General features: G+C 37.2%; 1 protein-coding gene across 2 annotated transcripts in view; it reads right to left on the minus strand.

Annotated features, from left to right (window-relative positions):
• Pdcd10 (programmed cell death 10) overlaps positions 1 to 25,640 on the minus strand; it is a 41,578-nt gene that overhangs the window by 14,357 nt on the left and 1,581 nt on the right. The window contains exons 2-3 of one of the 2 annotated variants that reach the window (XM_006972660.4): positions 9,689 to 9,905; positions 2,148 to 2,201 (exon numbers count right to left, since the gene is read on the minus strand). In XM_006972660.4, coding sequence (XP_006972722.1) covers positions 2,148 to 2,201; positions 9,689 to 9,784 — 150 coding nt within the window. In that variant the 5' untranslated portion in view covers positions 9,785 to 9,905. The remainder of the gene's footprint in view (positions 1 to 2,147; positions 2,202 to 9,688; positions 9,906 to 25,640) is intronic. The other variant, XM_006972661.4, reaches the window with a different exon arrangement.

Genomic DNA, 25,640 nt, shown 5'->3' on the forward strand with positions numbered 1-25,640 from the left:
ACTTGCTTTTTATTAGTTCCACAAAGGTATGACATCACTGAAAGGAATGTAGATCAATCTAGTATGTTGACATCACGAACTATTTCAAGTTAAGTTCATGTATTGTAAACAGATGCTAAGTATCATGGTACTCACTGTTCTAAAATACTTCACAACCTCCTTGAGTTTGCAGAGTGCCTGGACACAAGTTTTGGGAATATGTCTTAGAATTTTGGGCTAAAGTCCTGGCTAAACTACTTAGTTCAAAAGCTCAAATTGAACAAGTGCCTCTGAAGCCTCTGTTCTTAGATCAGAGACACTATCTGCACTTGACAGATTTCAACCTTGAACTTGATGGGTATTCAACCTTTGTAAACACTCTAATGTGAGAAAAACATCCACTCCATAAAAGCATAATTTTGTGGCCAGTGATTACCAATGTAGGAGATAGCACAGCATGTCAGCAACTGCCAAGAGGGGCAGGGTAACAGGTAATCAAGAATTGATACCTTAATAGAAAACAGTCTGTGACATATTATTATGTGGGGAAAACCTACTAGTCTTTTCCTCCAAATAAAAACAGGTAATACAATATGATTAAAAAATCACTGAATAAGCCAAGAACTGAAAGTATGGATTCAAAAACTAGCCAGGCAATATCTCGTTGCCATGTTCAAAAGGAAAGATTTTTTAAAATTTATTTTTATTATCTTTAATTACGTGTCTGCACGTGGATGTGTGCACGTGAGTGGAGGTGCCTGAGTAGGCTAGACGTATAGAATCTCCTGGAGCTGGATTATAGAAGGCTGTGGGCCTCCTGACACTGGTGTTGGGAACAGAATTCAGGTCCTCTGGAAGAGCAGTGTGTTTTTTTTAACCTCTGAGCCATCTCTCCAGTTTCTCAAAAGAGAAATTTAAAAATACAAAAATCACCTTTTCTACAGAGATCCTTTAATTTGATTTGAAATCTAACTAGCTGTGATATTTAACAATAAATCACTGCTTTACTATGTGATACATGATGCTTTCAAATAATTTTCACTATTTTTAAAATTAAGAATCATCACTATGAACTTGAAGCAGAATAGTACTTGCCTGTAGTTTCCAATACTTGGAAGGTTGAGACCAAAAGGTCTTTTGAGGGCAGAAGTCCAAGGCTAGATCTGTGGCTAACAAAGGTACCCATGGACAAACCTAGATATGTCTATCTATCATAGTCACACAACTGTACTGCTGTCACACTGTCATGAGAAAATTCCTCAAGAATACATTGTTTTACCTATTTCTGAATATAACTAAAGATAACAGCTACTAAAAATTTTATTCTTAATTTAAACATTAAAATATTTTTACTTAAAAATAAAAGCCTAACTTAAACTTAAACTTAAAAATAAAGCATTACTTTAGTTAATGATGGGAATTAAAAAGTAAACAAAATTAATCTGGGGGCACCCAAACATATATATGAGTTGAAAAAGCAGGTAACAATTGAAAATAATATGCTTAATATGTACATTTAGTCTCCAGAGTACAGTTATACAATAGAAATATACCCTGAGAACAAATATGAAATCAATCATACAATTTTAAGTTTTCTAGTGGTTGTATACAGTGAAGTTGCTTTAGCAGTGTATCTAAAATGAATTCTTATTACTAAGCTAGCTTATGCTCATTTTAGTACAAAGTTACCAAGCATGTTTGTATTTTATACTCAGCACACATCTGTTTAAAGAAATCTTCTAAGAGCTCAACATGTTGCCAGCAATGATAAAATCAACAGCTCGGGTCTAAGGCTAATAGAAGAACATCACTTGGAGTGCTTTAAATATATTTTCAAAGTAACCGTAATCTGCCATATATGAGGTAGATTTTTATATCTCATAAATAAACAATATGAAGTATAACTAATTTACATTTTTATAAACACGTTTTTTAAGAATAGGAAAAGGAACATAAAAATGTTCTTCTAAAACTGACCATCTGAAACACCATTTGTTGTGGTTTGCCTTTTGTAAGTGTTTAAAGCTTATACAGAATAGACCAAAGTGTAAGAACTATCTAAGTAATCTAAAATAATTTTCACTAAAAGAAAACTAACAACAATCACATGGTGGTATTTAGACTTACATATAACAGTTTAGTAAATCTAAGAGGTTATTGTAGCTCACCTTAATGAAAGCGGCTCTCAGGGTCTGAGCTGCAGACAAATTTACTCGTTCTAGCTACAATAAAAAAATTACAATTAATACAAATGTTCTTGGGAAAAAACATTTTCACTCTCCAGTAATGATAAATCCATCATACAATAAGCAAAAATCTTTTAATAAGTCATAGTTCTTTAAACATTTAGAATTTGTACTCAAAACTGAAATTTTTTTAAAAAAATTAAGATGTATTCTACCTTAAAGGTAGATTTATGATACAGAATATATGGTATACACATATAATACAGAATTCTAAGTCCTAAGAGAAACTACACATAACAACTTGAATTCCTGAAAATAATGAGGATTAAGGAGAAATTCACTGCTCTGACTCCCTAGCTATAGTTCTGTGTGTACATGCAACTAACAATCCAAGAAAGACCAACATAAGGAAACATGTGTCTAGATTCCATTTCGTACTGCCTTCCTTTTTAATTACTTTAACTCTGTCAAGGATTAAGCTTAGTCTATTTTTTTGCCAATCAGCAAATAGTGCTGACAAAAAATAATAATACTCAAACTGAAGCTCAGATCATCAGAATTTCAGAGCTGTTTCCATCTGTTGTCTACTACTCCAGCAGTAAGTAATTTTCTAAAATAGTAAACCAAAGTTAACTGCAGGTGCTGGAGAGAAGGCTGAGCAGTTAGGAGGATTCATGGCTCTGCAGAGAACCCTGGTTCAACTCCCAGAACCCATATAGATAGCTCATACCTATCTATAGCTGCAGGAGATTTAACAACTCTTTCTGGCCTTTACATACAGGGACTGCACACATACATAATACACTTATATACATGAAGCAGCCAAAATGCTCATACACACTAAAGTAATTTTTTTAAAAAGGTTAAATGTAATGACTTTAATTTTACATCCAATGTGAGGCTAATAACTCAACTTATTTTAATAGTAAACAACGCATTTAAGAAATGTATCAGTACAAATTATGTAGCACAGGACGAAGCAAAACAATCTGTCAAAAATAACAATTGATGCTGGGTGGTGGTGGTGCATGCCTTTAAACCCAGCACTCGGGAGGCAGAGGCAGGCAGATCTTTGTGAGTTCGAGGCTAGCCTGGGCTACAGAGTGAGTTCCGGGAAAGGCGCAAAGCTACACAGAGAAACCCTGTCTCAAAAAAACAAAAACAAACAAACAAACAAACAAACAAAATTATCTCACAATAAACAATGTACCATTTAGCTTAGTATTTAATCTGGCTTCTATGGAGGCCTGTGAAATGCACTAACTAGGTAAAGGGAAGGTAAAGGAGCCCGGTATACAGTTATGGGAAAGAACAGACTGTAAATAGCTTTTAACACTGGCAAAGGTCTATCTCAACAATGAAAACAGTTCTACTTCCAATAGTTGATGTAATTATAGTGAATGCTGTTATATTATAGTGAATGCTGTTTAAAGTAACGGTGCAGCTCATCAGATCTTAGGCTGCTACGAAATCTGGGACAGGCAGACAGGATGGATGTTTTTATACTGACAGACCATGTTCTTTGTGTTTACAGCCTGGGGCCTTCTTCTGACCAGCCAAAGCTCTGAGTCAGATGTGTGCCTTCAAGCAGCAGCATTATTAAATAACTCAGTATCATCCTCACTGGAACGCAAGTAAAAGCCCAGAACAGCAAGTGCAGAGCTGGTAAAATGTATCCAAGATAGGAATTTCTAGACTAAATTTGCACATTTGTATTTAACAAAGACAACAGTCACAGGAAGGTCAGACATAGCTTAGTAAATCCAAGCCTGTAAACTGAAGCCCTTCAGCAAAGCTCTGTTGGGAGTCGTTTTGTGGTTACTGTACACCCACATATCTGCAATGAACTCAATAGGTTTCTTACTCATCTGGCTCCCAATGCCCAAGAGTTGCCAGGTACACAGGCCCAGACCTCCTATTTGCAGAGAAGCTCCCATCTCAATGAACTATCTAAATTGTTCTCAAATCTACACAGGCCTGTACTGTACTTAGGCAGCCAGATTTTTACCCCCCTATAAAAGTACTTCTTTTACCCCCTCTCAGTTGTGATTAAGATTTAACAAAACCATGTTCAACACACTATCCCTCTTCTCCTGACAAAGTTCTGAGAACATTCTAATAACAGCAGCCATTTCATTAGGCATCAACTAAGTGCCTATGGAGTCTCTTTCTACAAAATAATCTCTAATTTTCACAATAAATCTGTTGCTATCGTCATAATTTACAGATGGAAACTCTGGTTGATATAAGTTTCCAACTTTGTACTGAGACAAGGATCATGCCATAGGCTTGGCTCTCAGACCTGTACACAAGCAGAATTTATCATTTCCTACATCATTTTCTACACTGGAGTTGGGAATCGAATCTCTGTAAGAACTAGCAGACACCCGAGTTCTACCATGTTGAAGAACTCAATGTTAAAAAAGGATCCAGACCCTTACTAACCAGAAGTTTGAACTCAGTAGCTATGTGAAAAGCTGAACAGTGGGGCTGTCATCAGCTTAGTTTTCGGAGATAGTATCTGAAGTGGTTTGAAAACCAAGAACTCGCTTCTTAAAACCATCTTCACAAGCTCTACCACTCAGAGGTTTCTTCAGAGTTGGTGACACATGAGGATATGATGATCTCATGGTAGTCTCTAACAGAAAAAAAAGTTTGCAGTTTGTTTCCAATACTTATTACTGAGTGGAATCCCGAAAGCGGTTGGAGTTACAGCTGTTGGCTAGAGTAGTTTCATAAAGAACCCTGACCTGTTTGCAAAGTTACTAGATTACTAGTAATTGACAGTTTATACACCACATAGTTGGCCCTAATGGGGAGAGATTACAGCTACATTTTGCATCGCTGGACACCAAAATAAGTGGCACTGCTTGGGCCTCTGCCTCACTTTATGTCACTACTGAGAGGAGGACAAGAAAAGCATCCAAATTAGAGAAAAGGGTGCTGAAGATAGCTTATCTCCACTATGAGGTGGACAACAGTGTCTGTCGAAGGATCCCTTAAGGAAGTGAACATGGACCTCTCAGCTCAACCCCACACTACCAACTGCACCAGGGCTCCTTCCTCAGAATTGAGGATAGATTTTCAACACTATTAGCAACTGTACTTGCCAAATTTATACTCAGGTTCACAAATAAAATACTTTATAAATTCAAGTGTAATCCCAGTTCTCAAGAGCTCATTTATTGTACTGATCCCTTTAGAAGCATCAGTTATTCCCATATTTTTCAAGTATCACATGGATTTCCAAACCCATAGTTAGAAGAAAATAGAAAAAAAAAGAAAGAAATCAATTCAGCCTTTGTTCAAGTTTTCAACAGTATTGCATAAAATCTTGTAAAAGTTTTTTTTTTTTTCTTTTCTCTCTAAAGGTCAAAAGAATTAGGTTACTTAGTTCTAAACTGGATATAAATCTACTGGCTTTCTTAACATCAGACAAGATCAGGTTTTCCCAGGGTGACCACCATCCTTACACCAACAACAAGTTTATTGATCCTATTTCTTAGGCTAAACCTTAAACTAAACTGGGCCACATCACAAGGCTAAAACTCCAGGTGTATCGTGTAGGAATGTGGCAAGTCAAGTGGAAAAGTCGGCATGTTAGCTGCCACAGAAAGCAAATGTCCCCAGCTCTGCTCTGTCCAGAAGACAAGGAAAAAACCCTCCTCTGTGTTCCCAAGAGAGTAGTTCCCGAGTTTACCAAACTCTATGACAAATCAGACAAGACGGGCCACATAAGTAGTATACAAACATCTGCTGACTCTGTTGGAAAGTATGCAAACATTCTATGCTGACCACAATTTTATCAAAAATATCGGATAAGATCTTCATAATTATAACACCATATGCCTAGTATTACTCTAAATACATCATAATACATTAACTAATATATTTTCATAGGTTGTTGAAAATTAAATCAGTTATTCTTTATTCCAATTTTAGTCATCAGGAAATCCAGGCAAAAGCATGTCTTTTTTGCAGCATTGTACTAAGTGACAGCCCAAACTAGGATCACCTCGATGACGAGACTACAGGTAAAAATCCATTCACTTTTGAGTTTGCCTGAATTCTTCCCCTCCCAACAAAAAAGAAATAAGGAGGTTAAGCTAGAATAGACTCAGGTCACATTTGTTCACTAGGAAAAAATGTAGAGCTACATATCAGCAAAACCTGGCAGAAGCAGCTCGCTGAGAAGCTTCTGAATAGAATATTATTCACAAGTATATTTTGAAGTTATTTATTAATAAATTTTTGCAGCCTAAAATTCCTATTTAGTTGCAAAACTTTATTTCACAAAATATGCCCCATAATGCATCAGAATGTATTTGATCTTAAACCTATCTCTCCACATACACGTGGCTTATGTTTCCTGGAAGAAGGCACTCCCCTCCTCTCTTCTCCATATACAAAGACTCAGTAAGAACAATGCAGTTACAGGAGAACCTGACCAAAAGCCTGGAGGTCTGTAGAAAGCAGGTTTTCCATAATGCAGTAAGGAGGAGAACTATTTCACAGTAAGTTTATGTGTACAATTTCTGGGGCTCTGAACTCAGTGGCCCCTGGCTGAACGAGAAGTGTGCTCTTTCTCAGTTATCTTACAGCTGTGTTACTAAGTACAGCCAGCGCTCAGAATGCCTGCCATAAACAAGTGATTTGTAAACTTTAGCAACAGTATAAAAATCTCTAACATGAAGCTTGTCCCTCTAGATAAATGATACCTAGACTGTAGCTACTATGAATAAAATGTTAAGAAGGGAAGGAGGAGACTTCCTAATGTTTAGGATATACTAAGGGAAAGATCTGAAAAGCCACATCTATTTTCAGCAACCCCACTATGATTCTATTCTCTGGAGAAGTAATTTGAAACTATTTTTATGTTTATCTCAACCTGTACAGTACAGAATAATAAAGCCAAAGTAAACTATAATTTCCCACTGGTACCTATACAAAAAATTCAGTTTCAAACTATAGTTAACTGTGACTTTAATTCATTAGGTACCTTATATTAATACACAGAAATGCTAAAGAATAACGCTAGCAGTGACTACAATGCCTTTTAACCCAACACTTCATTCATGAAGTCCCAATAATTCTATTCTATTCCTCCATCCAACTCTAAATTTCATCTGTCAAGAGGAAATTTAAGTACCACTGCCATATCTAAAACAATAGTTTAGAGCATGTTTTTGAATACAGGACAGGAAGTGATTTTTTTTTTTTTTAAGTGTGATACAAGGTTAGGCCAGCAAGCTGAACCTCAGAATGAGACCTCAGTAATCGGGTGCAGCAATGCTAAGTCTATCACTGGCAGCCACTTCATTTTCAAACCGTGCTCCTCAAAATTAATTCTTAGAACAACGATGAATCACTAAGTCTATGCCCGTGAGGCCACATGTGTTTTCAGATCTCATCTGGGGTACAGCACCATCTTTACTTATAGATTTACCAGCCTACTCACAGCAGCTTCCTTTTTTTGGAAGTAAATTTCTCTTACATGTGAGTAAAATAAAGTTCTTATCAGAATTAATCCTAACAATTCGTATAACCCAAGCCCCATATTTCTGGAGCAAATTCAAGACTCATACTCATTAGGAAGTTAGTTACCCCATGTTTCTAGAACAAAAGCCTTCTCTCATTCCTCTTCACTAACTGGAGGCTGAAACTGATGCTCTGTAAATGAAACCTGCCTCCTCTCAAACCGAGAGTCAAAACACCAGATTAATCCAGAAATTCTCCCTAACACTGCAGCAGACACTAAGCTGGGCACACAGACCTAGAAAGACAAAGCACCTATGAGTGAACTTATAAAAATGATTTCTGAAGAGTGTAAGAAACCCTAACTACTTCAACCCTAAGCTCCTTACCTAACCTAAGGGCTTTCTCCTTGTGTCACTCCTGGTACTAAGTCAGCTAAGGAGCCCTAAACAGCCATGTTCCCCAGTGCATTCTGGAGAACAGGTATGATGCTTGTTTCTCTCTATCCTCACGCCCTAGCACAGTACTAAGCAATAAGCAGTCAGAATGTACCATAAGGAAGCACTTCCTTCTAATAATAGCTACTTGTAATGAAGTATCACAACAAAAAGATGGATCTAATTATTGGCTTGTTGAAAGCTGCCCCAGATGGGACTACCACAGAGGCAACTTTTAAATTTTACAAGAGAGGCTTTCTCCTTAGTAAGAAAATACTCCTGAATTTTCTAACCTCTTGCACAGTTAGGTTTGGTTGTAAGGTTAAGTTCTTAAAAAATAGATGTACATGGAAGTCTTGTGTAGGACTTTTTTTAGTAAAAGTTACACTAAGTAGACCCCCAATGGAAACAAGACTTCACATCTTATCCCTTCTGGACAAGAACTTAGGACATGATGGAGCTTTAGTAGCTATCATACATCTGAGGAGATTGTAACATAATAAAGCAGAAGATGAATTTCTGATGACACAGACTTATAACACTATTAGCCTTGAAATCCTCTGCCTCCAAAATCTTTTATGTAATGGAGATAGAAACTTTTACTTATACCATAATTTTGAATTTCTCCTGAAAGGCCTCTGAACCTATTTGGTAATGTTTGAAATTCTACAATATGCCTGGTTTGAAAAAAAGGATAATGAATCATTCTCTCCTGCTTCTAAGATTAAGGTTCATAAGTACATCAAGTGCATCAACCAAAATAATGTGAGGACAAAAAAATTGAGTCTTAGAATAACACTCTAAAATGCTTTGGCATTTTCCTAAGGGCTTCCAGCTATCTTAGCAACAAGAACATTGGTGATTCTGAAGATTAGCTGTATTGTGCAGCAAAAATAATTATTATTAGTTTTGTTGCTGTTTTTTTGCTAAAGCCACTGACTTTAGAGACAGAACTCGCAGAATTGATGTCTGTCTTATGTAAGTTTAAAAAAATAATTTCACTATTCAAGGTCTCCATTCAACATTATAGAGAAGGAATTAACTAACATCAAAGGGACTTACCAGTCTAGAATTCTCTTCATATATTAGAATAATGTTAATTTAAACAAACAAACAAAAAAGAAAGAAAGCGAGAAATGTACTTGTGTCATGTTCCTTCAATAAAAAAGCTACCAATGATTTCCTCAGATACAACGTAACAACATCTTCCAAATATCAATTTTTAAAATGGGTTTGGTCACCATGACCTTGTGCCTGCCATTCTGGCTATGTGCAATGTACTTGTTTCTACTCTTGTCTCTTAGATTCTAACATATGTGTATCTTATTTAGTGGGGCCTGTTCTGAACCCTACAAGAGCCCATCTACCAATTTCTCATTTTTTCTCCCTTACTTAATAGTACTTACTGTAATTTTCAACTTAGAATTGTATGTAATATCTATCTCCCCCACTAAGAATATCATATCTGTTTGCTTTTGTTTCTACAGTTGTATGTATGAACTGGACCCAACAGCCAACACCAGTTCATACAAATGTCTGTCATGTGGGAGAACAGATGAGTAAATGAAGCCAGGTACTAAGGAATTGCAGAAATCTTAAATGTACACTCACCTCATTAAACACAGGATACATAACTGCATAGAGAGGCATAGAAACCATGGAAGTGGTCTCAGCTTCATTCTTCATCTCTTCCATTGTCATCCTCATTCAAAAGCCAACTACAGTAGAAAAAGCAATGCTAAATGCAAAGGAATCTTCATTCACTGCAGAATTTCTTCCTTTTCTATGTATATATGATAAAGAATGGTACACAAAAAAGAACAGCAATCTGGTGGAAGGGAAAGGAGAAAAAGCAATTTATACTAAAGGGAAACAACAAAATTTTAGAAACATTCCTTTTAAAATTAGAGTTGCTGGCTATCACACCCAGAAGCTATTTGTTAATACATGTTCCATGTGAAAACCACCCCAGTCAGCAAGATACTTTGCTCTTCTTTACAGACTCAAGATTCAGAGACCTCTTGAAGTGAAGCACCCATTCTGTCCCCAGGTACTCAAGGAGCCTAGACGTTGACAAATTAATGTTTAGCACCTATAGACACAAGATGTAGTTCTTACTCATTAAACAGGTCTTTACAAGATTCTTCCGAAGAACTCAATTGTCTGACAAAGAGCTAAAGTAGTGCTTCAAAAGCTCCTGGCAAATCTGAGTGCTTAGTATTCTACTGTACCTTTACCAGTGAAAGGGGCTCAACAGCTGCTAACAGCTAAGTCCTGGTTATGGCAACTTTTAAAAATGGAAGGAAAAAAAAAAACAAAAAGTTTCCTTTTTCTGAGCTAAACTTTGTTCCCTGACTTTACAGGATACCACCAAAACCAATTCCTAAACTTTATAATACAGAGCAAGAGAAAACCACTAATATAACATACTACTGTAGATTTATGAAGATTGCTTTGGTTCTAAATTGCATGAAGGGAAGAGCAGAGAAGCAGAATTACAGAAAGTGGAAACTTATCAAATTAATAAGTCAATGCAAGAGATAAATAGGGACCAGAGCTAAGTAAGAAGAAGCAGGTAAATACCAATGGTAGTCTTCCTGTTCCTATATAACTACTTAATATGCTTCTAGGTGATCTACCTTCATGGTGGCACATGCATCTAATCCCAGCACTCTGGAAAGAAAGGAGGGTTTGCGAGTCAGAGGTCCATCTATGCTTCAAAGCTAGTCTCACTTAGTAAAACAAAACAACCAACTACACAAAACAAACTTGGAACCAAGGAGAACATAGACTAAAGTAAGAATCTATGGCCCCAATGAAAAAACATGAGAAACAGCAAAACAGGATCAGAGACAGACCTTCGAGAGCAACTGAATTTGATAATATGGAGGATCACTTGCTAAATGTTTTATTGATTACCCATATGCATGATAGTAAATACACATCAGCTGATAAAACATACAATCTTTAATCATATAGTGCTGTCATGAAAGGAAAAGAGAACATGAACAAGTGTGAGAAGGAAAAGCAAAGCTGGCCTGTCTACTTGCTGAAATTGGAGAGGGTGACAAGATCAGCATTACATATTGTTTCATCAAGAAGATGGCCAGACAGTTTAAAAGCCATGGAACATAGACAATGACTTAGAAATTAAGAGCACCCTTCAAAGAACAGCATACTAGCTAGCATCTTGGAAGCTTCGAGTGAGCTGATCAAAAGAAAGGTTATGTTTTTCCCAGTATTTCAGTATGAAGGAGATGGCAACGAGCAGAGCAGGATTAATTGGATCATTTTTACTTTACTCTTAAGTACACATGTAAATATCACCTAAAACGGGAATTGACAGGTTCAGGGATCAGGGTAGGTGGCTAGAACCATTAAGAGATCCTGCTGACATCTCTACATACAATAAGCCTACTTAAATCTTATGCATATACTAGTCTTGTGCTTTTCTTGGTCTTGTATTTAGTAAGCGGTTTCTCCTCTAAAACTAACATCATACTATTATCAGATCTTTAACAACCTTTTAATATTGTTACTATGAAAAAATGCTCCTCCAAATACTTTACAACAGAACTGTTTTTAGAATATACATTACAAACTGGACCACTTACGGTTCAATAGCAGGAGATAGCCACCAATGGTTCCAGTAAGGCTTTTAACAGACTGAATTACTCTGCCAGATTTAATTAAGCTGAAGTGTGCTTCTTTCATTCCTTCCAAATGCTTCTTCATTTGAAATGGTTTTATGGACAACCTATAGACATGCCAAGCCAACAAAAAGCTTGCTATAGAAATAGCCAGGGCCCACTGAGCAGAGGCCTGAGGACCTTGTTTTGACAAGCTTCCTTCCTTGGACAGTTGCAAGTTTCAGCCATGCCATGGGAGATGAACAACACACTAAAGGGTACTTGTTTCTGGGTGAGAAATGATCCTGCATGTACAGATAACTGAAGATCCCAGATTCTAAATCCCAAACCTGGAAGTGATCTCATCCACCTTCTACCTGTACTAAAAAACAAAAGTACCCAAAGTAAAGCTAAAAATGTGTTTGTTAGCTTTACTGTAATTGTAACAATTTGCCTGCATAAAGAATCAAAGAGGAACGATTTCTTTGCCTCAGTTTTGGAGGTTTCCGTCCACCCTGAAGACAGCACAGAGTAGCTGATGTGGCAGACAGGAAGCAGCAAGTGGCTCTCTCCTTTCTCCATTCCAGTAGATCTTGGTCCCTAGTTTATGGGACCATGCTACCCACATAAGCAGGTCTGGACAGATTTTCCCCTTAAAGTACTCTGGAAATGCTCATAGATGCAGTTTGTGGTGCTTCAAGATGCTCCTTAGTCCAATGAAGTTTACAATCAATATAGACTACCACACTGCATGTTGATTTACCCATGGACACAAGTACTTTCTAATAATAACATAAATCATAAAAACTTAGTAAGGTACTTGCTGTTGCCACCATGTACCTGAGTTCAATCCCCATCACCCATATAAAAAGGCAGGAATTGGAGTGAAAGTATATATACTTGTAATTCCAGAGTAAACACAGCCAGCCAGATTCCTGGGGTTCACTGGCCAACCTATCCTATCCTAGCCAAACAGTAAGCCATCTCCACAACCTAGTGAGACACTGTCTTAAAAAGCAAGGTGGCGGCTCCTGTAGAACAACACTTATAAGCTGACCTCATGCCTACACACATCTACACACACACACACACACACACACACACACACACACACACACACACACACAGAAAGAGACAGAATGTGTCAATACAAGTGAATCTATCAGGAATGGCTTTATGTTTATCTTTTTATTGTGCTGCTTCAGAGGAACTGTTCAGTTCAAAGTGAGCTCTGTAGATGAATTAGTATGCATCCATAAAATAAATAAATAAAAATAAATAAATAAACAACAACACACCAAACACACACACACACACACACACACATACACACACACACACACACACCCCACAGGGCTGTAAATATTAAGAACTTTTACAGATGATAGCCTTAGTTTTTGTTTAGAAATAAATGTTATGATGTAGGATTCTGTTACAAATGGAAGCTTCTCATTAATGTTCCTTATTCAAAATAGTACCATTAAATTCTAACATAAGAAAACTCAGCTTGAAATGTCTTCCTGAGTTTAAAACAATCATCACTTGTTTAGAATGAATAGGCATAAAATAATCACTGGCCACTTCCACTTCCAAACTTAGTCTTCAGGGTTCCTGCCCTGCCTGACCAACGCCAATCTGCTCATGTAAAAAGCTACAGTATCTCAGAGTTTCCTGAAACAGACTCACTTTACTCCATCTGGGGCATGAGAGATAATTCTAAAGCTGCTACTAGTTACAATAGACAAAGGAAATAAAGAAGAATTTCTTGGAATTGAACTGAATATGGTTATTTCTAAATAACCTAGACTTTCACTATTTAGCAAACAAAACAAAACAAAACGAACAAACAAACAAAAAATGCACCTTTCTTTAGCATGGTGCAGAGTCCATGTGCTATTTTCCAATTCATGTGTATTTCTTCTCTCCATAAGGACTTAAGAGATAGCGTAGAGTGATGTTTGAATGAACACACTAAGGATGTAAGTAGACAATCTTTAAGTTCAGCCTTGATAGTACCTTTTCAAGCACCAAGCTTAGCAAAATAAAAAACAAACACAAAAATCTAACTAGTCCTATTAAATTCCACACTTGGTCACATTTACCAGTTTTTACTTTTAGTTTCCTCAAGCTCTTCCTATTACATTAAACAAAGACAATATAACATTAGAAATTATAAGCAAAATCAAAATTTCACAGTAATTTAGACAAAAGTAAAATCAAAGATTAAATAGTAAGATATTATAAACTCTAAAATCTTGTATGTATTATGGCTGTTAGAATGTTTTTAGATTCTGAAGGCACAACTGGTGTACATTTTATTTTATTCTTTTAGGATAGGGCTCATTTTGTAGCCTTGGCTGGAACTCATTATATCAAACAGCCTTGCATCTAGCTCACAGAGATCTGCCTGTCTATGCCTCCTGAGTGCTGGGATTAAAAGGGTGCACCTCTATGTCCAGCATTATTTCGTGCTTTACAAGATTCTCCAAGTAGAAGAATTCCCAATGTTTTCTAACTTTGCTTTCCATACAAGCAAGACCAAAAAGGCCAATAAGCTTTTAGGAGAGGGTAAATCTTTCTCTTTAAGTCAAAGTTTTAGCTTCCAAGTGCTGGGAGATATAAGCCATCGCCAACTATTTCAGAGCTTATTAGGAATACTCATTCCCAAGACTACTCACTTAGAATCCAGGTATCTATTCTTAACAGATAACCCAGATGAGTCTCAGGAAGAAGGCAGTCTGGGAATCACTGTTATGGAACAACAATAACAAAAAAAACCAAACAAACAAACAAAAAAACAGTGGGTAAAGAGAAAATTTAGCAGCTAGGACCAGCCTCAGGGATAGAGGTAAAATTAAGTCTGATGAAATATCTGGAAAGAATCTGCGAAGAGTACATATCATGCTTTATGAAATTCCAATTTATCACCAGCTTTCCTTTTTCCATCAGAAGAAGACAGGTGGTGAAACTGTGTCCTCTTTGAGGTCTTTGGTATCCTAAAATTGTTACATTTCTATTATTATATGTAATACAGGTCCAGAAAGTAAAACAACTCTCATCAGATCAAAAAAATTAATTGCAAGATCTAGTAAGGAGGTGCTCTCCAAGAATAGGCTGACTGAAAGTTTCAAATGGACACTTTCTTGTTTTCTCTACATAATTATCAAGAATCTTACTGGTCAGGCTCCTAGAGAAACCAGTTCCCCCAAGCTACAAGCCTAGAACTGTATAGATCACACTACAGCCATTTTACAAAGTAGGAAAGCTCTAATTTGTCCTCACTACCTTTACAACTTTTAAGGTGTGTCAAGAGATACAGAGATTCCAAGTAAGAGCTAACAATTCTTAAAAGGTTTGGAAACAGGAAGACTGAGAAATACTGTAAGCAGAAAATTCTACTTAGATAAAAATGAGCTTCAAATCTTCAGAATACACTTAGGTTACCAAGCTTTTATGGAATGCTACACTTAGGAACATAACAAATAAATACCTTGCTAATAGCAAGAAATATATAGCACTCTGACACTATACTGCTGGTATGCATACTTATGAATGTCCATGTCCATACATATGTATCTCATAATATCAAATAGACAGCTTATACAGGAAATTACAGGGGGGAAGTGAAATGAAGTGCACAAATGGGCTCAAATTGTTTTGGTTAAATCGTGTTGTGTGTGAACAAATCACCTCACCTCTATTATATTCTTCTTTAAGATAATTTAAGTCCTATACTTAAAAGAGATGGAGTTCAGCCGTGTGTGTGTGTGTGTGTGTGTGTGTGTGTGTGTGTGTGTGTGTGTGTGTGTGTGTATGTGGTGGCGGTGGCGGCGGCGGCGCACGCCTTCAATCCCAGCACTTGGGAGGCAGAGGCAGGCAGATTTCTGTGAGTTTGAGGCCAGCCTGGACTACAAAGCTACACAGAGAAACCCTGTCTCGGGGTGGGGGGGGGGGCGGGGGAAAAAAGAGATGGTGTTAAAAATGAGGTAGTTTATAAACCAAACTATAACATCTTTACATTAAATGTTGAGTTACTAAGTATTATATTTTAGGTCTTTTAAATATTTTTCCCAGAAAAGTATATGCATACCATAATGATGTCTGTCTCACTGCACTGGAAAGTCCAGTCTGTTTAATCAAATTTTGAAGAACACTCCTTTGTTGAATTACATTTTCCAAAAATGAAAATTTCTGAGCTGAAAATGCACCTTACTCTAGCATGGTGCAGAGTCCATGTGAGAGACACTTTTTCCTCTTTCAAATTTGAGTATCTCAAATATGATGTTACAGTAAAAGAAAGCTAACAGAGAATTGGTACTCAAAAATGGAGCTATTGATGATAGCTACATGAGACAATGTGAAGGAGTCTTTGGGATCCGTTTTGCAAGAAGGGCTTGGAAAAGTTCAGAGGAACAAACTGTCATATAACATGGAAGGATGTAAATGTCATCATGTAAAGTGAAGGGTAATTATGTCAGATCAGAAAACACAGATGTATAAAGGAAGTCAGGCTGATGAGGGAGGGTCCCAATGGAAATGAAGACTCAACTAGCAATTGGGCTAAAAGCCATGCTTGTCACACCATGGGGTGGGAGTGTGCATTTTGTCCACTCTCTGGCACTTTGACGAAGACCAAGCTTGAACATAAATAGGCAAGCTTATCTGGAAGAGGAAATCTCAGGGCAACAAAGCAAGTCAGGAAATGATACATACATTACCAGCAGGCAAACTTTATAATGACAATCATAAGCAAAAGGAACAGAATGGAAATTTGAAAACTTCCTAACCTGGCCAAAAACAGAGCATGTGTAAGGATGCAGCTAGAGGGTGAGGTAGCTAGGCTAGTAGGGATAAAAAATACAACTGACAGTTTGCATTAGGAGAGTAGGATGGTGCCTCAGGGCACCTCCCAAATGTGCAAAACCAAGGCACCCATCAAAGGTTCAGAGACTTAGGAGAGCAAATGTTTCAGACACCCAATCAGAATCTTGGGAGAAGAGCACCCTGCCAGGCCTTGTCAGCCCAGGGAATGGTTTTCCTAGGATTCACTTTCCTTTTCTGCCAAGAGGAAACACAAAGGCGGCTTCTGTGGTTCCAGTAGGCCCTGGTACAGCTTGGGCTGGTGGCAAACACTGCCATTTTCCACCTGATGCTGAGTTTCCAGGAATGCAGAGGGAAGTAGTTAAGTCACACAGGTTTTCATCCACATTTCAAAGGAAGCCTGGAAGGCCAGCTAGTCACAGTGCATTGCTGTCCTGGGAAGTTACCCCAAATGGGCAACTGTGGGGCTGTAGAACCGAAGCTGAAGCTTACAGACCACGCTAAGGAAGAACTGACATGCAGTGCTCATCCGGTAAAACTACAGGAAGCATGCAAGTCACTCCGAGTGAGTAACCAAGTGGACAGTAACAAACAAAGCTGAAAAGTAGGACTGCCCAAGCTCTTGGAAGCCCACATTCTGCCAGTGTGTCCTAGGTACAGATGTAGAGCTTTAGAATTTGATGTTTGCCTTGCTGGCTTTCCCAGGTGATTAGGGCTGAACACTGCTTCTAGTCTCCAGCTTCTCCCTTCTGGAATGGATATGGGCACTTTTTGCCTGTTCCACCTTTGTATTTTAGAAGGATAAGGCTTTCTTCTTTGATTTTTTACAGGGGCTTGCAGCTGAGTTACACTGATCACTCAGGTAACTCTGGACTTGAACTGAGGAGAATGTCAGAACAATTAAGACTCCGGGACTCTTAGAGACTGACTGAATGCATTTTAAATCACAACATGGACATAAGCCTTGACAGGACAGAAGCTGAATGCTGTCATTTGGAAATTCCATGTCTCTCAGACCCTCATGTGTTGAAGATTTGGTTTCCATGGAGGTGGTGTTAGGAGTTGATAGAAACTTTAAGCAGTGGAACTAGTCCAAAGAACTTAGGTCAAAGGTGTTATGGCCCTGAATTTTTAAAATAGGCCCCTTTCTTGTTCTTTGTTCCCTCTGGTGTGGTGAATGATCTTATTCCTACCTCGATGGGCTGGCTCTATCTCCAAAGCACTGGGGCCAAGTGACCATGAACTACAGCCAAGTTGTTTATCTCAGGTATTTTGTTATAGAGAAAGGAAGTTAATAGATTTCAAAATTAATATTGCCTACAAGGCAACAGGGCCAGAAGTGCCACCGACAGACCTGAGAACATCAGGAGCACTGATACTCAAGAACATACGTCAATGCTAACAGCAGCTAACTTCTAGGTTTGAGGTGAAGAGAGGATAATGCATGGGGCATAGTAGTTAATATTAGCTATCATGATCACGTGCAGAAATGCACACGTAATTCAGGATGAAGTTAGGTATCCTCCATTGTCACTTCTTCAGGGCATCAAGGACCCTGAAAACAAAAAAGCTGGTAAAGATAATGGTTTTAAACCTCTCTAAGACAGCAGAACTTCTGTTTAAAAATAAAATCATCTCCCTTCTCCCTGTCTGTGTGTGTGTGAAACAAAACATTATTCTTTCATTTAATAAATTAAGCACTTAAGTCACTATTCTATAGAATAACTAATATAACTATCACTAACATAAACACTATAAATAAAACACAAGTGAGGGGCCATAATAGTAAGGTTTAAGAGAGCATAGGATACTTAGAACCAAACTTTTCTGTAACTCAGTACCAGATCTCAACCTCTAGCCAGTAACTTCCTTTGCTATAGATGTTGACACATTTAAGAAAGTTAACTGCTAAAGTTCTAAAACTTTAAATTAAAAATAACCATTATAGACATCAAGCCCAGTCTTCAGCTTTCACAACTCAGAAACAGAATGGTGGTTGATAGTGTTAGCCAAATACATTAATGTGCTTCCAAGGCCTCTTGTATTTGGTGTTGACAAACAGTACTATGCTACCCTGCCTCACTCTGCGTCACCTCTGGCTCAATCTGTACAGAGCAAGAGCTGCGAACTCCTATAAAACTGTCAGGAGACGGAAGTAGGCAGGAATGTAGTTAAGTTCTGACTTTGTGAATTTCTAATTTGGTAATTCTGACTCACCTTAAAGTCAAGTATTGTACCGTGGCAAATGTATATCCTTACATATTTGGAGGAATTACTGACCAATATAAAAATCTATGAAGTGATAAGAAGCATGTTTTTTCTACAGTATATAGCAGGAGATAAATGTTTAGGTTTGGAAGAAAGATACAGTTTAAATTTTTGCTCAGCTGGTTATACTATTTAAATTCTTTAATAACTTTCTAAGCTCACTGAGAAATGAATGTATATAGTGATTGAAGTTTTCACTTTACATGGCTGTTTGGAGTATTAAGAACCAACAAACATCTAATTCGCATGGTTAGAGATGCTGTTTCATCAAAGTTCTATGAGCCTGAGATGGCTTCAGGTTGAAAGGAGGCTGAGACAAAGCAGATTAGAATGCAAACTCTGGCTTGTTGTGCTGTGGGATGTTCTGTATGGCTCTGATTGGTCAATAAATAAAACACTGATTGGCCTGTGGCTAGGCAGGAAGCATAGGCGGGACTAACAGAGAGGAGAAAAGAAAGAACAAGAAGGCAGAAGGAGTCACGGCCAGCTGCCTCCAGGAAAAGTAGTATGTGAAGATACCGGTAAGCCATGAGCCACGTGGCAAGGTATAGATTTATAGAAATGGATTAATTTAAGCTATACGAACAGTTAGCAAGAAGCCTGCCACATCCATACAGTTTGTAAGCAATATAAGTCTCTGTGTTTACTTGGTTGGGTCTGAGCAGCTGTGGGACTGGCGGGTGACAAAGATTTGTCCTGACTGTAAACTCTAGCTACATTGTAGGATATGTGAATTAGTGTCTCCATCAATTCTGCCACCTCCAGTCGCCTTTGCTGGCCTCATCTTCATCCTGCCTACCCAGCACAGTGGCGATCTAATGCTAGCTATCACAATGTCATACCACTTATACACAACCATTTTCCAAACTTTTCCCTTTGATTCGTCAAAGGAGAGTCAAAAGTTCCTTTGACCATCAAAATTACACAACCCACAGGAAATTATTCTCAGTTTAGGAGTACAAAAAGAATTTGGTCACCAAAGGAACTTTAAGACTAGAAATGGCCTTAAAACTGCTTTTATTTTCAGGGCTGGTGAGATGGTTCAGTGAATAAGTGCATGCTGAAGGACCCTGGGTTCAATTCCCAGCACCCACATGGTGGCTAACAACCATCTGTAACTCCAACCCCAGGGGACCCAGCAACTTCTTCTGACCTTCTGTGGGCACTGCACACACATGGTACAGACATACACAAAGGCAGAACACCCATGCACATAAACATAAATTTAAAAATTCACACAAAAAAACAACAACCTACTTTTATTTTCTTAATGGACACAGGTCAGCTTAATAAAGGAAGCTGTGTCCTAGAAGCAGATGGAGTAGCACAGGAAAACCAAGATGTAATCAAAGACTGAGGGTCGATATATTAAAGGTAAAACTCTAGAATGATCCAAAGTTGACAAACAGAAACTGAGATCAGTCAGCTGGTTGATGGGAAATGGGAATAAGGAAAATAAAAAAATGGCCTCTAAGGTATTTGAAAATCACTGGTTTAGGGGATATTATTAATTTCTTATTATGATTCTTTTTATTTCCTATTCCACTGACTAACCAGAATTCAAGTATGGACAAAATTAAATAATTTGCCCTCTTGATCATGCTCCTCTTTTGGCCATGAAGCTCTCTGTGTAGGGAGCTCATAAATTAAGTGCCCAACTGAATAGTCACTTAGTGTTTAATTGATGCACATGGTGGTTTTCCTTTTGATTAGCATCTGTGATCTCTCCTTTTAATTTCACCAACATAACATTAAGATTTCACTTTAGAGTATCTTAGAAATTCAAGTGAACAGCTCCCAGAGTATGCTTCTGTTCTCTAAAACAAGACCACCCTGGACCACGTCTACTTGCTTTGTACTAACTCCTTTGTCTGAGAAGCCTACTCTTTCATTTAATAACCCCCAAGTAGGTAAGGTTCTCTACAATATGCAACAGAAACACTTTTCCTTATTTGATGGTTTTTACATCAAAACAAGGCATCTAAATGCTGACAGAATCTGTAGCACTAAAAAACAAATTGCCCCAGGTTCTCTTGTTTAACAGTAGGTGCTGCTAATGAAGGCAGGGTTCCCTTGATGATGCCATTAAACTCTACTTTTTACTCCTAACTGATCTCAATACAAATTATCTTAGCTGCAAGAAGAGGGTAATAGAACGGCTATCTATATGGTATTTAGAGTCCCCTTACAATGTACCCTTCATTTTGTAAAACTGTTTATAAGAACACCTACATCAACCTCAAAATCTCAATACTATTAAAATGTCAATTTTATCATGGATAAAGGCGTCTCTCAAAGCGTGTCTATTTCTGAATAAAAAGGTCATAGTACTATTCCAAATCTTTTGGAATTAAATTAAGAAAGCCTTGCAATAAAGTGCCACAGAGAGCCACTGCTGCCTAGAGGCCAGGTCTGACTCATTTAACATTTCCAAGTACCTTTTGTTGTACAACCTTACATAAGTATGAGAAGGCAGCAAGGGTGTAACATTTTAGGATTTTGTCATTTCTTCAATCCATTCACAGCTGGATTCCAGGTCATCCTGAATTAAGGCAGGATGGCTGAATAAGACAGAAAGAGTCATTTTAGCATAAAGAGCCAGATGGCAAATTAGAGAAACCATATTTTGTCCCTCCATATCAGCTATGGCTCCTAATTATTAAACAAATAGATGCATATGAAGTGCTGTATATTAAAATGTCTAAGTGCCAAAGATATCATCTTCACATCTCCTTTCCTATCTGAAGTTTAAACTCCCTAAAAAATGTATCCATTTTTTGATTTCCTAGTACTTGTCATAGAACTCTGCACAGTCCAAGACAGCAGGAGTGCTCTAATTCTGCAGTGATACAGTGATGAAGTCAGTGCGAGCCCCTGAAGATGAACGCGACTGCGGGGAACAGTCAGTGAAGAAGCAGTGACAGAGAGGAGCACTCCTGTATCTAGTGAGCCAGGCCTATGCTGTGAAGACTAGTGGGAGGACTAATTGTCCATGTATACAAGTCCCAGACTGAGATAAGAAAATGGACTACCATTCCCCTGACAAACTCAGTCACAGAGCCTCAGTCTGAACAGCTCCAGCACTGATTTTGAGCAGTGAATTATGATATATAATACCAGATTATATATATTTTCCAATAGCATCTGAATAGGAAATCAAATACTTAACCCACCAATCTAAAGGAAAACAATCTATTGCACTGATAGGAAAAAAAAAAACCCTGGATGTAATGTACAAGTGGTCTGTTAGTCTCTGCTGTATGAACTTCCCAGCAGACTTCAAGTGTAAATAAACCTGCTTAATAAATAACAATAACTGTGCCCCAATGACCATGACATCTAAGGGACAATTTCTCTGTTACTACAACTCTAATGCTACAAGTAGGCCTTTAACCATGACACCATTTTACTGAAATGATTAAGAGCCTGGAATCTCCAGGGAGCCACCTGGACTGAACTAACGCAATTCCAAGCAAATATGAGTTCTGTGATCTTGGGCAAGTGCCTTATTTTCTCCTCCTTGTTTACAAATTGTGGATAATAATGCTCTTACCTCCTCTGATGGTTGTAAGGATTGTAGGTGGGCATGTAAAATGCTTGGCATGAACACTGGCCATATATATTAGATTCTAGCTCATGCCAAAGTAGACAATTTCACACATCAAACATACTCAACAACTACATAGGTGAATGAACCAAGGTATTATTACTATGCAATTTAGACTTACCTATGGTAAACTTATTCCCAAGAGACAGTTCTGAGGAAAGGGAAGTTAATTTCTAATGCTTACCCAATAATTCAATGTAACCCAATGATAAAAACAAATCCTTTGTGCTCCCCTTCATCCCTAAAGTAACACCAGATTCTAAGTAACTGTACAAGGAGATTACATAGGTTCAAATCACTTTTGCATAATTTAAAAAACCTGCTTCCCATACTCCAAAGGTAAAAGTGGCTTTGAAAAATAAGACTAAGAGTGTGATGCCAGCCAAGTTGTGTTTTGTAGCTTAAATGAAATTCTGTTGTTTATATAAAATTGAACTGTGAAATTAAATTACAGCAAATAAATTACCTCTAATTGCTTCAACAGAAGTGCTTTCATTTTTATGTTATTTTTGAATGTGTATAAATATTCTATTACCTTAAATCTGAAACTCACAATATTTCAAATGCAATAAAGTATAAAATCATACCATCTTCTACATGTTTCAGAGGAAAAATTCATGTATTTGGCTTAAAATTCTTAGTAACAATACCTATCGTAATAACTCTAATATTTTAACAACATATAAACAATACCTCAGCTTAATCTCCTGCAAACTGCATATATGAGATAAATATGAAGTTTTTAATTGAAGATTCAAATAACATTCAGACTAACTTTTTTAAAGTACCAAGTTTAGAATTTAGCAAAGACACATTCAATAATAAACCTTAGCACATCATCAAAATTTAAGCAATCACTTTTGACAATATTTTTCTGGACAGTGTATTGGTAAATGTATGAATGAGTAAAAGGCTACATAATTCAAAGATGTTGAATGTATTCTATTGTAATAGTGTGCTACTGTGAAAAATTACATAATTTGTTTTCCAGACAAAAATCTCGCCTGCTATATCCTTAAAATTTTTGGAAAATTTTAAAAACACTTTTAATCATGTGTCATATTCAAAGCACGTAAAATATTATCTTAAAATCCTCAAATATTACTTTTAAGAAAGGCAAAATATAAGTTCCTTTGAAATTAGAAAGTTAGTTTCCCAAAATCATCTTCTCTCAAGAAGGTTGTATTAAATCCTGGTTATAACCACAACCAAAAAAAAACGCAAAGAAGCATGGAGACAGGTCTAGATGCAAACCTTTCCTCCAGTCCTTCTAAGACTTTAGCAATTTAATTGTATTCTGAGTTGAATGTGTAAACTTATTTCTTTCTATCTTTGGTGTCCTTGGCCATAGGCAAGTAAAATAACTGTTTTGAAGTTTAAAAAAAAGAATATATCTAAAGAAGAATAACGTCCATTAAAAAGTTTCTTCCATGTCTATTTTGTTATAATGCATCTTGCTTGTTTTTAAAAAGCAAGGCAGTAGCATGTTTTCTAAAATGCTGAGCTACACAGAAATTTTGGTGTAAAAGAAAATAACTCCTTTATATTTCCACAATGAAACTACTTAATGTAGACTTTAGAGATCACCAAGAAAAAGTACCTTTCTATAATTTACATTAAACTTCTGGCATTAACTCCTTTACATCTGTCCTAAATTCATTTGAAAATTCCTGTATCCTTCAACTGGCTATGAGGAAAGAAGCAAATGCTTCATTCATTTCTGTATTTCTGTCCCTAGCACGATACTGGAGGCACTATGCTTGAATATATACATTCATTCATTCATTCATTCATTCTGCAAATAATTACTGAAAACTCACTGCTAAATGGTACAAGAGGTAGGCTAAGCCATAACAAATGAGAATGCCTTGCCCGGGTAACCTTTAGGATGGTAAAATATTATTCAATCAGTACAGAAATAGTAAGTTCCCCTTGTGACAGTGTCAGTAGAATTCAGAATATGGGGAAGAATTTAGTATATGGAAGAAGTCAGAATAGAATACAGGACAGGATCTATTCTGGTTTGGGAAAGGAGGTCTCAGAGTAAGACAGGCCTTGAAGGGACTGACCACATTGGGAGAGGAAAGGTGAAATAGGACAGGGGAAGAGAGGTGGAATTGGTAAAATGATCCCCAAATCAGGAAGTATCTTATAGTAGAAAAACAACAGCTAACGATAAGGTTAGAGCCATTCAGGAAATAGAGGACAAATTGGTGGCATTAAACAGAGTAAGAGGATCATGCCATCAAAATATTTGTAATGGTCACCCTTTTTCTTACATACAATAATCAAAGTTTTGAACATAATATTAAAGATGTATGGTCAAAAGACCTGGATTATAACCTAATCTGTTACAGGCCATATGACCTTGGGCAAGTCACTAAACCAACCCAAGCCTTTTCTCCTCTTTGTAGCCACTCAATTACTCTACCAACTGGGACTACAGAGATTAATAATATACAGTTCCTGTTCTTGTAGACTACCCTTTAAGACAAGGACAGCTATATAAGGAAGACCCCCAAAGTCCTACAAAGGATAATGTCTGCAAGTCGATGCAAAGCTACAGTAAAGAACAACTGTGGCCACTGAGAGCTGCACACTACAGTTAAACAAGCCACGGTGAATTCTAGCTAGCAACTGGAGGATTTTAAATACAGCAGTAACATCATTCCTCTCAGCACTACAGGTGTAGTGAGGAAACACTACACTTATAATGGACCTCAGAGACACAGAGATGTTTAGAGTAGACAAAAGTTAAGTTTTTCATTTTTGTTAAAAAATCCTCTCCATAACCACATAGCTAAGTGCCAGTTAAAACTCATTTCAAGCCTTTCCCAGCAAACAGCAAATGTCCAGTCATCTAGAAAATATACTGGCATTCGTGCTTTACCAGCATTGATGTATATACGGCCCATTTAAACCTTTTAATCTACTTCAAAAGCAAATTAACCCCACAATTTCCTATTTGTTTAGCTGCTTCTTCCTTATTTTGTACTACTCTATGCATGATGTTATATTATCCCTGATTTTGTCCCATTTTATGCTACCATACCTCTCCATTTACTTTAAAAGTCACAGTAAAACAAGACCATATTAACTTGAACGACAGAGAAACAAAGATTCTTCTGATCCCAGAGAAGTTGGGCATTAAAAAAAATTGTTAATATTAATCATAGTAAGCAAAGCACATTCAAAATATAGTATATTTATTTATAGTATATATTATGTATTTAATATT

Source organism: Peromyscus maniculatus, chromosome 6, assembly GCF_049852395.1.
Source record: "Peromyscus maniculatus bairdii isolate BWxNUB_F1_BW_parent chromosome 6, HU_Pman_BW_mat_3.1, whole genome shotgun sequence".
Taxonomy (NCBI): Eukaryota; Metazoa; Chordata; class Mammalia; order Rodentia; family Cricetidae; genus Peromyscus; species Peromyscus maniculatus.